The 16,468-nt window shown below is 55.5% G+C and overlaps 2 protein-coding genes across 2 annotated transcripts; both read left to right on the top strand.

Annotated features, from left to right (window-relative positions):
* Positions 1 to 11,159: 11,159 nt before the first annotated feature.
* Positions 11,160 to 12,823, top strand: EsH8_I_001015 (acyltransferase family protein; the record flags this gene model as incomplete). Its single annotated transcript, XM_083268428.1, has 2 exons — positions 11,160 to 11,478; positions 11,538 to 12,823. The coding sequence occupies 2 exons, from the start codon at positions 11,160 to 11,162 to the stop codon at positions 12,821 to 12,823; spliced, it is 1,605 nt and encodes a 534-aa protein (XP_083118866.1).
* Positions 12,824 to 13,924: 1,101 nt separating this feature from the next.
* On the top strand, positions 13,925 to 15,598 carry EsH8_I_001014 (uncharacterized protein; the record flags this gene model as incomplete). The annotated part of the gene is made up of 2 exons (XM_083268427.1): positions 13,925 to 14,072; positions 14,145 to 15,598. The coding sequence occupies 2 exons, from the start codon at positions 13,925 to 13,927 to the stop codon at positions 15,596 to 15,598; spliced, it is 1,602 nt and encodes a 533-aa protein (XP_083118865.1).
* Positions 15,599 to 16,468: the final 870 nt, after the last annotated feature.

Genomic DNA, 16,468 nt, shown 5'->3' with positions numbered 1-16,468 from the left:
CTGTCTTGTCAAGCCTCAGGCCGCCCCGGGCCATATAGGAATGCTTTCCCTTCCAATAGGCCCTCTAGCTGAGACGTTAGCTTCACTGCATAAATTTGCACCAGAGTGCCTTTGGCATCGATTGTGCATTAGTCTCGCTGTCTGCTCCATCTAGCTGCGACTGCCCAATGGACAGAGGACGCACGCACAATGGGTCAAACAAGTGCTCCGCCGCAGCACAAAGCGGACACAACCCGGCTCAGTCCCGCGTCTTGCACCACTGACGGCCGACTTGAGTCGACTCTGGCCTTATCATCTTGTCACTGTCGTCCTGGTTCGTCCCGCTCCATGCCCATGCATGGGGGTCTAGGCTCCTCTCACAGCGGGGGCACTATACGCTCTCAGCACATCTTCCGGTGCATGTCGGTGTGAATGCGGGCTGTGCTAAGCATTACGTTGCATAACTTGTATGTGCCGCCGGCTGTAGGCTTCCAAATGGGGCAGCTTATCTTGGTCCGTCTCGCCCACGCTGGTTGTCCACTGAAGCTGTCCCACGGTTCTCAGAGTTGGGAAAGTTCCGGTGAGGGAGGTCGTGCCATGGGATCCCAGCTCCCTGGCCGGTCGAATCCCTGGCGATTATCCAATCACCAATTTGCCGCCGTTCATGCGACCACGCAACCACGTCGGTCCTTCCACCCGGCTGGTGCCTCTCTTTCTGGACCTGGGTGCAGCACCTTAATCCTCAGCTTAGGTACCTCGACAGAGGAGGTACATGTTGTCCTAGTGTAGATGACCAGCCGGTGTACCTTGCATACAGCACCACTCATCGATGCTGCGGAGGCCCCCAAACGTACTGTTCCTACATATGCAGGAACAAACGAACGGTGGCACCATCGTATGCAGGTGCGGCGGTATTCCACAATTTCCGTAGCCTTCCACGTCCCATATCTTTAGCCGGAGACACTCATGCGCGCAGCTTCGCCAACGTAATCTGGCTTCGAGCACCAGCTTTACTAGGCACTATGAGCCATCTATCTGCCCACTGAGATGTAAACCCACAACCCTACACCTCAACCTCCAGGGCAATACATGGCGATCGATGCCGTAAGCAGCGTGGTCAGGTGGGCCCGAGCCACTAGATACTGGTACGTTGCAGCAGTGTACTATAACTTGACAACCCAAGCACTGCGTGGTTCCTCCTGTGGGCCGGCCAGCTAGGAAGAAAGATTGTGTCAAGGTGTTATCAACCCTCTACAGACCGGTATCAAGACGAGGGCCCGAAATCCCTCGCAGTGAGTACGAGAACAGGGTGTGTGCCTGGCCGAACCATGGATGGCAGTGGGGTATGAATGAAGCATCCAAGACCTTCGCGGAACCGGCAGCACGACGCTTGGGAAGCTCCTAGAGCCCTACGAAGAAAAGCGGCGTGCGGATTGTGGATTTGGCAGTCGAATAGAAACCCAGAATATGCAGCCGACATGGGATGGCATGGAGAATGATTGCCCGCTAATGACCTTTGTGGCCTTGAGTTCGACTGAAATTGACGGGGCCGGGGTCCGACCACATGCTAGTCGGCCTTTTCTGGACCAGACCAGAGAAGCAGCCCGGACCTGTCAAGCGGCCGGGGTCCCAGGCAGACCGACCAGGTGCTATCTGGGCGGAGGCCATGGGCAAGAGCCAAGTGCCTGGCTCGTGAATCCTTTCGCCACCGTTGGAGTGGTTGGGCCGTTCCTGGCGGATGGATCATACAACAGCAAACAGTGACACGATCCAATACACCGGAACACCTTAAGCCCAAAGCAGCATGCTTCATCCAACAACCCCGACCTCTTGGGTGGATGCATCATTCGTACCTCCATTTGCAAAAATTTTCTCTCAACGGCCGGCCCCCAGCCTGAGTGGGAAATGTGGACGTGTCGGTTGACGCCTGCTTGCACTGGCCGTGTGGTTGCAAGGCGAGGCGAGCAGGCGCCTTGGCCATTTACACCATCTACACTACGACGGCACGTCAACCCACATCAGAGCATCAGCTAACGGTCCATGGGAGATCACCAGCAACCATAACCATCCGCTGGAAACCTCCGGTGGCCGCTTCCCTAGAACCCCCCACAAAGAGCCATTAAAAGCCGCGGATGGCGCAATCTCGACGTTCAAGGACGACAGCTCAGCAGATCTATTTGCTGGTCTATCTAGGAGACCCCGGCGATCCGTCGTTTGATGCTCATGAGGTTCCCAATTGTACCCGCGGGTCCTTCTTTTCTCTCTGGGAAGCTCCCTTCTCCGACTCAGCTCCAACGACCTGGGAACCTGGTAAATGTGCATGGTACTTTGGGCGGCCCGGATAGGAAGCCGTGGGGTCCCGGCCCAGGCGAGGCCACCGAGACAGAGAACGGCGACAGGGCCCAAAAACAGACCTTTTTCCGGCCCAGCTGCCCCGGATTTTTTACCACCCCAGCAGAAGAAGCCTGCCTGAAATTTAAGCAAAGAGGCGGCCACACTATCTGTCTCTTGCTCGGTCACAAGGGTCTTCGCCGCAACCGGGCATGAGTCTAGAAGATCATCAAAGAGACCTCCAACGGGCCCGAGACGCTTTGGAGTCTGGGGCCGCCATTTAGCCTGGCCCGACTCCCCCGACCAGCCAAGAACTCTCAAATGGCAGACTCGCCGCTATCGCCAGCCAATATCCAAAAAGCCAAACCAACGATGCCTGCTGGGGTTGACAGTCCGGTCACGGACGAGGTGTTGCGCGGGGCTTCGCTTAGCGTAGAAAATCCTCCGGGATCGAGTGAATCACTAGACTTTGCTTTTATCCGTTGGCATGCCAGGCGTCACGTCCGCGATAACTGCCTTGTCAAGCGTCAAGCGACACAAGCATCGCGAATGCTCTGCTGGCGAAGCATGACTAAGGCGGCGTGGCCTGGCTGCTGTCCGGGTTGGTCGTTGGTTCGAGGAGCACGCCGCTCCGTCGTGCTGCAAGGTCGACAGGGGAGGTCTGACTTGCCGAAATGTGCGCCGAACGGGATCGCGAAGCTGGGCACGAGCGAACGAGACGAAGTCCCTCCTCCTCTCCCACTTATCCTCTCTTAACGTGGGCACATGGTGTTACAGACCGGAGCGACTTTGTCGGGTCGCCCAATGCCCTCGCTCGATTGCACAGAGCCCACACACTTCTGAGAGTTCGGTTAATATTGGGAGCTATCGCTCTGAGGCATCTCAGTGTCCTCGGTGGGGTGGGGGGGCAGTCCAACATGCCTCATCATGGGTCCCCCGGTCACGTCGGTCAGAGCAAGGGCATGCTCCGCAGCAGCCAATGGGCATTCCCGCGGTCGCTAGCTCGTGGGCCTCCCAAGACCTTCGAGAAGGTTTCAGGGCCCACAGGCTCCGACGCCAGAGTTCCATCACGAAGCATCCCGCATAGCCTTGGGAATGAGCGACTTGCCTGTTTCGGACACCATGTTATCATGACGCATCGCGTCGTGCGGACCTTTGGAAACATTGGGAAACGTGAAGCAGATGGAGGGGGAAGGCATGAAGCAGAGTCCCCAGAATACAATGGAGTCATGGTTACATCCTTCCATCGTTCTAGAAGGAATGGCTTCATCACCAAGTATCAGACTTCCCAAGGTGATGACACTGGTTAATATTAGCCGGCAGATCTATATCGACATGACACGGCAATCAGGCCGAGGCCCTTGGACGCCGTCCGGTCGAGGGGGCGGTTTCGAAGACTCAGTCTCGGATGCAGGTCGGCTGTCAGAAACACCGATCATTATCCAGGGCGCGAAAACATTTACTGTCGATCGAACCACGGCCCAAGCCACATCTCAATCTCGGCAGAGGGATTTGCGGGAGCCTTTCGTCTCGCCGAACCTATAAACCACTGTTACCATATCGTAATTCGATATGGTGGGGTCGTGAGTGTCACATCGCTCCATTGAATGATTTGAGAGCTCACGAATCTGACAAGCCGGAGCTCGCCATCGGCATGACCCATTCACGATAGTCCAGAGAGCAACGTGGGAGCCGAGCCGGCCAGGGTCCTAACAGGCCTCCCGCTCGTCCCGCCCATAGCTCGCCAGTGGTTCGCAGCCAAGCGCGATAGGCTCCAATATCTATGCCAAAATGGCTTCCATCTTCCGTGGGGTCCACGAACGGGAGATAAAGTCATTTCCCTGTCTCTAACTACCGGCGTTCCTCAACCTTCTAGAAGTGATTAGCGTGGGGAACGGGAAATTGAGCGTCCCGGATCCTAACCTCAGCCTTTGTCATCGAAGCGACTTGAGGTGCCAAAACGTACGAGCATCTCGTTCCTGCAAACGGACAAGAGCCCGATACGTATTATCCAGGCGATAAGAAGACGGAATCACCCTCCATCAAAGCTAGCGTATCCGGTTGCTCAACTGAACTAGTGGCTCCACGGGCCAAACATCGAAGCCTCGTACCGCCATGAACGGTTCAGAGTCTGCTTCGGCCACGGTGAATATGGATGCGGGAAAACGGCCGACAGTCAATACGAGGTTGCCGGCCGACGGCAACATGCAAATAATGCCGACGCGGGAACATGCTGTCAATATAACGCCTCGCGCATGGTGGCAACGGTGATTGTGCAGCTTCAAACTGAACGCCAAATGCAATTGGTTACACCGGAAATTCTTGAGCATGGCAGAGCTGGAAGAAGCGAGTATCTCGCACTGGGAACGAACAACTGCATGACGGGCGATCAAGAGACGGTCAATATTTGCTACGAGTATCCGTAGACAACGTCGGGAATTTGCTGCCAGCCTCACGCAGGCAGAGTCTATCACCAATCGGTGAGGGAGTGATGGGAGCCGCGAGAGACCACCGATAACCCCGTACACCACGACCATTGGCGGCCGATGGTGCGCCAAAACACGATGACCCAAACATCAACTTCCGAAGCTTCTGCCCCAAGTCGTCAGGCTGCGGCGACATTTGTTTCTCATTCTTTGGGTGTCCTGAAACATGCGGTCTAGAGAGGTAAGAAAAACTTCTTTGGAAGGCCATGAAAAAATCGAACTGCGCCATGCCGAGTGATGGACGAGCAAGGGGTGCATCGGTCACAATTCTCAAACCTGCATTGCAGATGGTGTGGTGTTCGAGAAGGTGATGAGAATTGGCAGAGGGCTGGGCTAACCTGCAGGTTGCGCACACATCAATTCGTACCTACATCCAACCTCCTCCTCCATGCGCTCCGCCGCCTAATTACGCTCGAGAAAGAGCGGCGTGCTTCTGGGCCCCCGAAAGTGTGTGGCAGGGTGGGTTCCCTCTGTATCTTGTCGACAGATGCGCTGAGGGCGAGAAGTGACAGGTCGGGAAGTCCAGCAACTTGCTGTCTTCCAGCAAACCGGCTGCCTCTCCGGCGTCCGGGGTTCACTGGTGTGTCTCTGCCCGGGGCTTAGGGCGGAAGTGTGGGCCGCATGTGCATTACAGCTGCGTGGTGCAGGCCAATGGCTTTAGGGCAGGCGCAGGTAGGAAGGCACGGCTGCATTTCGCGCGGCACAGAGTCTGCTATGCCACTCTCTGTCCCGGATATCCCTTGGACCTCTGCCATCGATCTCAGGCAGGCTACCAGAATCCCCCCGAACGAGCGACCGACCTGGAGTTCCCCTGCCATGCGTGTCGTCGCCACAAGCTCATGACGATTAGGGCTCGACGAAAGACGGCTAGGAGAGGGGGGCACAACGAGGTACATTGAGCGAGGTAGCGAAACCTACACGGCGCTACTTCCTGGGCGTGACAGCTTGGGGTCGCAGCAAGACGCAAATCGCAACCCACCAGACCCAGCTACATTGAGCTCCTTCATGACTTATTCCCCGAGAATCCCTTCTTTAGAGACGTGCCCATGGACCCTGAACCCGACCACGTTGATGGCACTATGTGCCCAACTTAAGGTCAGGGTAGTTGGGCTGCTAGTGGCTGTATTTGATGGCATCTTCCTGGGTCAAAATTGCGATCTTCAGTCTCTGGTCGAAGATCCGAATGGGGCTCTGTCAACCAGGATGGGGCAACTTCATGCGGAGGGAGGGTACCTTGGCTTGGGTTCCACGCACGCTGCCGAGAGAGAAGAGAGAGCACCACCTGTCACGCCTATTCTTGAATAGGTGCTCGCCGCCGAATATCAGACTTCGGATACCGTCACATACGTCGATCTCCGTCTTCAACCGCGGCCTTCCCTTTCCGCCGGCGACGAGGAGTGAGTGGCATGACGTTCCGGCTCCTCGACTAAACCGTTGATCACAACAAGAAACGCGCAAGGTGACTCCATCGGCACATGGAAAACACGTCCAGCCTTGGGGTCGGGCCACAGGAACATTCCACTATTCCTGTCGGCATGCTTGCGTGTGCAGCAAACATTGCTTCTGCGGAAAGAACTACGGCCGCCGAATGCACCCAAACTCCTCCGCCGTGCCCGTCCGCCCGCCCAAGCGAACCCCGCACATTCCATTCCGGCGATTGTGCTTCCAAGCGACGAGTTCGTCCACGGCAGAATTTTTTTTTTTCTTTTTTTCCCTCCTCTAGTCGTTGCTTTTCTCGCTAAGAAAGTCTCGCAGCAGCTGCCCGGAGACTATAGGTTGGCGGATGGCAAGCGGCGCTCGGGGATCCTCGCGACTACGCAGCGCAGCGCCTGCTGCTTTGACCCGACAAGCGTCTGTGTCACATGTCGGATAGCAATGGGACGACACTGACAGGACAGGGGGGCTTTCAAGCCGGAAAGGACGGAGGATCAGCTGTGCTGTCTGTTCGCCGGCCTAAGATAATTCATCTTGACGTTGCCGTCAGTCTCTACGAGCTTGGGCACGAGCCCTGGTGCCAAAAATGCCACGCCCCGTCCTGATGGCCGAGCTGTGCGGGCGTGGAATGACTAGCTCTGTGAGATCTGTAATTTGAGATGGCCCGGCCTGAATCGTCTATCGAATAGCCTCCGCCTCATCGGGGGGATGCGCGAGCGCGCTTCCCCGGGAGGCGGAGACGCCCAACCGACTGTGGACGGCGTGCTTTCGAGGGCTCCTCGACCCGTCCAGATTTGTCTTGGGTTACACAATAGTCCCTCTGACCAGTGGGAAGGCATAGACAGTGCGGGATCTCGGGGGAGGGCTTCCGGAGCGTTCATTGGGGCAAATTCACGCCCCTCGTGGCAGCAGTACTGATGTGTTTGGACGGTGGCTTTTTTTTTTTTTTTTTCAACCCCCATTCTCTCCACGGATACCGTACCTTGTATATGTGTACCCGTTCTAGACCGGAGTGGCGCTTTTGATGTAGACTGACTCGCAGTGGTGAGAGACCCTGACGACCGCTGCTGCGAGAACCCTTTCCCCCCCACTCCCTCTGGGCTCAAGGCGCTAACATCGGAGAGGAAAATCTAGGTTTGAAGCCGTGTCCGTTTGTTTCGCCGGCCGTGTTGGTGATTATCTTGCTTGTTTCACAGGAGTCTCGGGGCGGCCCTCTTCGCGAACGCTGTTGGTTGGGCGGGCTGAAAAGTCCGGTCTTTGGGGCTGAGGTGCGGCGCCAGGTGGAGGGGAGAGGGCAGGACAAAGAAACCGTTGAGGCTCGTGATTTGCGTCATTTCGTCTCCGTCTCTCTCTCTCTCTTCCCATCCAAAGAGGCGCCGCGTGGTTTCAGGAGAGGGTGTGTCTGTGGTGGTTTTTTCCCCTCGATGGCGTCGCCTGTCCTTGGGGATTAGGTGAGGCTTTTGGCGATCAGGGGCAGGAGGGTGTGGCACGGCTGGTGCGTTCTTTGGGGAGGTATCGAGCGGCGCGTTGTTGAACGCGACGCGACGCAAAGCTCGTGAGAGTTACGCGGGTCTTTTCGGGGTGTCTTGCCGCGCTGAGAGCGTTGTGGTGGAAAGCGCGTCTTGCTTGCGTTGGGCCCGAGATGGGGAAGGAGATGGCTTGGGCTGATGCTGTGCTCCGTCTGGGACTCGTCCGGCTGTGCAGCTCCGTGTCTTGCTCGTGCCAAGTGTAGGCGGCAAGAGACGAGTCCGCAAGGACGCCGTTTTGCCATGTCTATGGTTCCGGCATGTTTGTAAGACGGTCCGCCGCCTTGTCTCGGGGTGCAGGGCTTGGGCGCAGTGACGCCCCCGGGGTACGAGCCTCTCACTCTCTGAAAGTGATTCGAGTTTGATGCTCAGAGGAAGACCCTCGAGGTCTTTGATCAGAGACCGAAGCGTGTGCAGTTGTTAGGCTCGACAATGGGGCTCCAGCTATAATAACCCGGGCAGAGTCGATGTCTTGGGAAGGCTCTACAACTTATATGGTGCGCTCTGGTTCCTACTGTAGTCTAATGATGATCTGGACGTCGGCTGCCCTGGTTATCCATTGTGTGGAAGTACCTTGGGGAAAAGCATGCGTGGATTACTTGCAATAATAGGGGGGTTGTTACCCTACTTGTTATAAATACTTGCCTTTGCCTGTATGGATATTGAGATACCCTTGGTAGTTTGACCCTTTGTCGCGAGTTCCTTCGGGGATGTTGAGTTAGTACCTACACAGTGGAGCCATAACTCCGAGCGCATAGCTTGTTCAAGTTCGGAGATCTCAAGTCCCTCCCAGATTAAGAGTAGAGGAGTAGTTTGGTTCCTCCGGCGGTACTGTCAACTTGCAGGAGTTGATCTAGGGTTTGTTACGGAGACTTGGTCCAGGGTTGGTTACAGAGACTTCATCGTGAAGTCTGCCCAGCAAATACTCTTAATGTTGATGGTTTTATTTACATATATTCCCACACATGCAAATGAACACTCTCGATTGTCATTGATATGGTAAGATCCCCTCGGCACAGGGTGATTCTCTCACACGTCCGGCTGAACCCGACGGGTCTGGACGGAACACGTCGATCATCTTTGTGAGCTTTGAAGCCAACACCAGTATCTGTGCCGCGGTTGTTGTTTCCGTTGCGAGTACAGTCGGGGCAGGTCTTCGCCTTTGCCTTGCCGTGCGTGTTGACCAAAGCTGGGATGTATCAAAATCAGAATCCTCAGAGGCGCTCTCGAAACGAATGTAACGGTCACAAATCCGACTGCCGGTGGTCAAATGAGACTATTCGTACGACTCACCGGTATTCGGCCACAGTACTGGCTTTCACGGAACAGATTGCCTTCCTCCTGATACGGGACACCAGGCAGAGGAAGCTACTCGAGAGTCGGGGGGTCTATCATTGCAAGGACCCGGGTCGACCTCTCAGCTAGGGGTTCCAACGCAAGAGTCTTGTCAAGGCCATAGTTACCGTTTTCGTTGGTCAAGATTACGCTTCCGTCCGTCATGATTACATAGAACCAGTCTTGATGGGGTGTTCATTAGAAGATATGTAGGCATGATGGAAACACTGCACAGATAATCTATCTATAATTTTGCTCGGAGATGCCACTCAGCCCTCCGTGGTAGGCAAATCAATCGTTTGTGATGTCCTTCCCTCGACTTTCAATGTAGCGTTACTTGCCAATGAGGAGGGTACGATAATATAGCATATCCCGCCTCAAACCTCGAACTGTAATGGCGATTGATTAAATGTCAACACTTAAAGTGCTTATATGTTTTATTCGTTACAATATAGTGGTGAATAAATCATAATCTCATCATATGACATTGATATACTCTATCTCGCTCAGAAACAGCCTTATTCTAAAATCGTGTGACTCGGAATGTGCTTCTTTGGATACGGTTATTCTCACAGGGAAGTATCGATGGTTGATAGCTCCAGTCTCTTCCGGCACAAATTGGGCTTTCACAGTTGACTCTATCCTTAAACCCATACCTCAGTCCCGGCGGCTGTGAAACATCGCTTCCAAGGATAGCTTGAAGGTCACCGTGGGGGCATGTGGCAGACTGCAACATTCCCAGCTTGGCAAGACGCCGTCGCTGGTCTCCCATTCGAGTCTGATGCTCGTCGACCCTCACCATCGTATTGTTTCCTACCATAGAGGTACATACAGTCCACGGCGTATAGCAACAGATGAAAATACGGACGTCATAAATCACCGTTACAATAATTACTTGGCGGTACACTTCTTCGTCTTAACGTCGACAATGGAATTGTTGACGGATATAGCCCTCGCCCTTGTTCCCTGTGATACTAGCTATCTACCGCCAACGATGTTTGCCAACGGCTAAGACGGTACGACACTGGCTTAATAATCATATTCGCGCAACGGAAGTACAAAAAACGCCATTATTGGATCATCAAATACAGGAAAAGGTGTATCAAACAGTGACACTTGGTTCAGCACGACGTTGATGTTGCGGCCAACCTCTTGTGAAAAGTGGGGAGTCTCAACTCCCCGGCCTACTTGAGCCACACTTCGAGTGCATTTCCCAACAAGGTAACTTGGCCGAGCGGTCTAAGGCGCCAGACTCAAGCGAAAGCTTCATCCTTCCAAAGGATGAGTATTCTGGTCTCGCAAGAGGCGTGAGTTCGAATCTCACAGTTATCAATTTTTGCCGTTTCATCGAAAAGATATCGATGTCCTGCCTCTTTCCAGGATGTTGATTTCCTTTTACTCGATGCAGGAATTAAATATCCTCTGTGGTTGACTGGAAAACCGGCAAAGAACCAACGGTGAACGACAGCGCGGGGAAGGACCTGCTCCAAATGGTGTAATTTCATTGGACAAAAGTCTGTGGCCGGATTTGCCGTAGGCATGCCTTTGGTCGGATGGGTGATTTACACGGTTGCGTCTTAGGCCTGTTCCCATCGCTCATCGTCATGTGCATCCCATCGCCGCAACCAGCAGCGCTCAGGCGCGCATTGCGCCTATTGCCCGAATGCATCGAAACAGAAGCCAATGGCGTTGAATAGCCCGTCCAGAACCGTAGCTGCCATCATGCGCCATATCCGAACCGATTGTTTCTCGCCCAAGATTGTGGCTCGCCGCTGTCAATGACTGCTTTTTTACGCAATGAGCTCTAGCAATGCCTACGCAGAGGCAAATTCTGGGGCAAGACCGGCGATGCCACTCTCTGAATCGAGTAACGAGCCGTACGCGGTTGGCCGCTTTCGGATCGTACGTAGTGTCAATATGGGCGTAAAGATTCACAGGGAGAGGCGGTCTTCTTCCAAGCCATCATAGTCGGTAACGTCTATTAAGTCCCTGTTGTCTGTCCCTCGTCGAGAAAAAAGTGACAGCCTGTCTGCCGATAGCCACTGATTTCAAGCTGGCAACCTGCGCAATGATGACCGGAGATCTCGAGAGAGGGCGAGCGTCATCGCGGGCCAGCTCGTACTCGGAGCATGACTTGGCGTCGGGTGCCAGCGACGACGAGATGGACCACTTGGAGCTCGAGGCCCTCACCAAAGAAGTATTCGACGACGGAGAGGAGGATGTCCCCTTGATGCAAGGGAACGTGCAGCTGAACGCCATCGCCCCTCGGCCACGGCCTCCTTGGATGCGATACGCGACGAAGGTTTTATGGATACTGGCGCCCAGCTTCCTCCATCCTGCGGATCCAAACGCAGTATACAAGCCACTGCACCCAACAGCCTGGCTCGGTACTTCCTCCCCCAAGACTGTCGCCGTCTGTGAATGGTTACTGACAGAAGACTCGTAGATGGCCTCCGAGGCGTTGCTGCGTTTTTCGTCGTCTGCCACCACTGGTCACTCGTCACGTCCGTCCAAAACATCCACCATGGCTTCAGGAGCGATGCAAACCCCCTGTTCATCCAACTGCCCATCATCCGCCTGACGGTATCCGGCCTCTGCTCGGTCTGCGTCTTCTTCATCGTGTCCGGGTTTGCGTTGAGCTACAAACCCCTGAAGCTCATCGGGCAGAGACGAACGGTCGATTTCGCAGTCGCCGCCGCCTCGTCTGCCTTCCGCCGACACATCAGGCTTTTCCTCCCTCCCGCAGTGACGACCTTCATTATATCCTGGATGTCGTTCGCCGGCTGGTACGAAATACCGACCACGGGAATAGCTGCGCCGGCCCTGAGACCGCCGAGGTTTGACAATGCCTTCGACCAGCTGCGGGACTGGGCCACGAGACTCATCGGGCTCTCGGACCCGATCGGCAGGAACCTGACAAGAGGCAACAACTACGTGTACGAACCCACGCTCTGGACGATACCCATCGAGTTCGACTGCTCTCTCGTCATCTTCCTCGCCCACGTCGCCTTCTCTAGACTAAGACCCCGGGTCAGGATCTTCTTCACCATTTTCCTTTGCGGCTACACCCTATACTTCGCCTACTGGCAATATTTTCTTTTCTTTGCTGGTCTCCTTTGTGCGACCATACACTTCTACTGGCCGACTGTCTCGGACGGGTCGCTGCCTACCACAGTTCCCCCAAGGCGTCATGGGATATTCGCTCGCTTCAGCTCCCTAGAGTCTTCGCCCCGCTATGCCATAATCATGAAGGTGGTCGGCGTGCTGTCCTTTGTGGGCGCGCTGTTGCTCCTTTCCTACCCGGACGGCACTGCCTTTGCCACGCCTGGGTACAGAGTCTTTGCCGGCATCTCCCCCGCACGCTTCGGCGACGGAACATACCTCTGGATCCCGCTTGCGGCCGCGTGGCTGGTCTTCACGATCGACAGGTTCCCGTTCCTCCACCCCATCTTCACCAACCGTCTCGTGCAATACTTTGGCCGCATATCCTACGCCATCTACCTCGTACACGGCTCGATGCTGTGGCTCTTCGGCTGGCACCTCGTGCAGTTTTTCGTGAAGCTGACGGGCTCCACGACTCTCACGCAGTGGTACTCCGCCGTCTTCCTCGGGTCGTGCATATTCTTCCCGGGTGTGATCTGCGTCGCCGACTTTGCGCAGCGATACTTGGATGCCAACTCTGTCAGGCTCGCGGCGTGGTTCGAGGGAAAGCTGATCGACAAGACGTTATAACGGGTCCCGTCTTTCTCGATAGCGCCGGTGTTATAACTTTTGACCTCCCCCTGTGGGATTCTTGCTCCAACGGATATATTCATAATCAGAAGACCCCTTTAATGTACACATCACTATTCTGTCGATGGGGATGATATTGAACTTCAGGAAGCGCGTTAGTAATGAATTAACTTGGATACTGTAACCCCTGTCCCGTAGCAGCATTTTAGCGAAAAAGATTGTCTCGCAGTTCAACTATCCGTTCTCTGTGCTTTTCAACAGCTTTGTGACGATGATGTTTCTCATGCTTCCCACCAACTCTAAAATTGCGCGGCCATCCGTTCCTGTTTGCCAACGGGAGTGAATATAGGTCTTTTTTTGAAAACGGGCTTCGACCGTTGCCGAAGAAGCCAATAGACGAAAGATCATGACCAATGTATTCCGCCAGACGGAGCCCTTCTTCGTCGTGCCTCGTTCCTCGACTCGTGCGGCACCCCACATACATGGCGGGGGCGTTTAATATCACCCCTGCTCCATCAGATAACTCTTACCCATCTGATAATCGCTGTCGGCCATTCCGCGCGGGGCCTGAGCTCTCATCCCCGTGTCCGTCCAGGTTCAAGGCCCCTGATCTCAAGCCCTCAACCCGGGCAAAGCAGACTTCACCATGAGAGGCTAGAACCGACTCGGCCGAGTTCACGAGCTAAGGGTCGTACTCGCCCGCCTCGTGCGATATTTTCTGCAGTACACGACAGCATTGCGACGGCAAAACCAAAAACCGAAGAAAAAAAACCCTTTTGGAGGGCGCAGCCGCAACCCACGAAGCGGCCACAGCTGCTCCATTGGGCCAGGGTCCCGATGCAGCAGATCCGTCCTGTACTCTTGGCGAGCCTGGAGACCTACCTTTCTCAATTTCGAAAGAAGAACCCGCTCCACGCAACGGGGGGGCAATAAAAGTAACCCTGAACTAAAATGGTCCAATGCGGTGATGCATATTAAAAGGACGGCTCTTGCCGTGGTTGCGCGCGCGATGGTTCCGCGGCGTGTGGTATATCATACTTTTCCATTCGTTTTTTGCACTATTCTCGACCCCGAGGGACAAACCTCCTTGCTCGCGCCGCCATGAAAGGTAACGCCCTCGCCATCGTCAGCGGCATTGCCGCGTTGACGCAAGTCGCGGAGGCCGCATACGTTTGGCCTTCGCAGTACGATGAGATCGAGGACATCCTTTCTCTGCAGGCGGGATACCGCAGCAGAGGCTTCGTCGCTGGTTCGTCATATCACCCATCCCTGTTAAGGGCTCGAGGCCCTCCCTGTTCGTTTGATTAACCATACGAGACAGGCGTGACCCCATGCTCCTTTGGCGGCAACATCAACGGACGCCAGTTCGCCGCCGAATGGATCCGCACAGCCTTCCATGACGTCGCAACAACGGACGCGGCCGCGGGGACCGGCGGTTTGGACGGCTCCATCTGGTTCGAGCTCGACCGCACCGAGAATGGCGGTGCCGCCTTCAACAACACCTTTAGCTTCTTTGCAAACCTCTACTCTAGCAGGGCCTCCGCGGCGGACCTCCTGGCCATGAGCGTTGTCGTTGCCAATGCGGGATGCGGCGGTGCGAAGATGCCGTTTCGCGCGGGGCGCGTTGATGCCGTTGCGGCCGGCCCGGCGGGCGTCCCGGAGCCGGATACGCCGTTGGAGACGACGAGAAGCACGTTTGCAAAGGCGGGGTTCAGCAGCAGCGAGATGATCTCGCTGGTTGCGTGCGGGCATACGCTCGGCGGTGTCCACAGCAGGAACAACCCCCACATCACCGGTCTCGACCCGTCGCCGGATACGGTGACGAAGTTTGACGGCACGTTTGACAACTTTGACAAGAACATCGCGACCGAGTACCTCAGGGGCAACACGACGAATCCGCTGGTCGTCGGCGCAAACGAGACGCTCAACTCTGACAAGCGCATCTTCGCATCGGACGGGAACAAGACGATCGCGGACCTGGGCTGTACGAATAACGGCTTCAAGACGGCGTGCGCCGACGTCTTCACGCGCATGATCGATACCGTGCCCTCGACGGTGCAGCTGACGGACCCCATTGAGCCCGTCGATATCAAGCCTTACGTCGGACTGGCGCTGAATGCGAACGGGAGCATCACCTTCAGCGGCCTTGTGCGTGTCAGGACGACGGAGGGCGCTGGGCGGGACACGAGCGACCTGGCTGTGCACTTGACCTTTGCCGACCGCAACGGCGAAGGCGCCGCCATCGTCCCCGCGACACTTGACGCGGGCGGTGTGACTACGGGTCTTTGGGGTGAGACTTTCGTCTGGTACCAGTTCGAGGCGGCTATTGGCGCAGAGAGCGGTATCGGAAGGTTCTTTATCCACTTGACCACACCGTCCACCAACGAGACGACCGTCTACAGAAACGACGGCAGCGGTTACCCCCTCGACGACGCGCTGCTGTATCAAGAATCAGATTCGTGCGTCAACCGGACGAGCGTGAACAACGAGAGGGCGTTCACCGTCACGGCCGCGGTACTCAAGGAGCGCGCCTCGGACCCGGTGACAATGGACCTTGTGCATCTTGTAAGGCGACAGGGGATTATCCATCGCAAGTTCGAAGTCGAGAGCGTCGAGCTGGTGGCGACGGGGGAGGAAGTGGGGGAGTATGCGATTTTCCAGGCACAGGCGCAGCTTGCGACGAGCGGGTGGAGCACGAGCTTTGATCTCGTCTTGGGAGGGGAGAAGGAAGTCAGGGTTGACTTCTTGAAGACGCAGGCTTGCCCGCGCGTATAATAATGGCGATTGTAACTGGATACCAAATACCCCCCCATTGCTGGAGAAGGACAACGCCGCCGATGTGGAATGAAGATCATGAAGACCCCCGAGCAATTTGCGTTTATGGTGAGCGAGGCATAGGGAGATCACCACTGGGCACCATCGAGGTTGACGCCATTGTGGAAGGTCTCGATATAGGCACTGCACTGCGCTGAGATATCCTAAGCAGTAGTGAGAAACGGACGATGCGTAAACGTAGGAAGCTTAGAAAAAAGGCGATAGTTCTCGAATAATTATGGCAGTCATGAGGAGAACCCATTTCGGCCCAATGGGACTGCGAAGCTTTGGAAATGACCACCCTGTTGCGTGGTGGACGGGTCCAAGAATTGAGACCGATTCGTTTGGTGTCGACAAAGTCTCGCTCATCAGCCTGGTCTCTACCCAGGTGAGTTGCGGCGACTCACCTATTCTCGACGGAACAGTGGACGATCACGCTCCGCAAATAGCAAGTAACCGGGCCATCTTATCAACAGGGCCATGGTTTTGGAACCTCTGCGTCGATAGGCGAGCCAGCTATTCTCGTTGACCCTGATGATTCGGAACCCGACACTCAATCCGCAACCAGGGCGAGACAATCGACGGTCGGTTCCGGATTGTAGGCAGGATTTTGGCGCGGGGCCCACGTCGATCAAGAAAGAAACATGGCTGGGACAAGCAGCTAATCTCGCCAAAGGCACTCGGCACGCATTCTTGGCTCCGAGGGGAAAAGAGGCCTCAAGTGACCAACACAGTCCAGAAACAAACCAGGGGGGACGACCAGGTTGGCGGTGTCCTCGGGTTTGCTGTTTGTGGTGTTGGCGTTGGAGTGGAGACAGATCGGAAATCTGG

Source organism: Colletotrichum jinshuiense, chromosome 1, assembly GCF_051148585.1.
Source record: "Colletotrichum jinshuiense chromosome 1, complete sequence".
NCBI lineage: Eukaryota > Fungi > Ascomycota > Sordariomycetes > Glomerellales > Glomerellaceae > Colletotrichum > Colletotrichum jinshuiense.
Note: the sequence above shows the minus strand (reverse complement) of the source record. Positions and strands in the feature narration are given on the sequence as shown.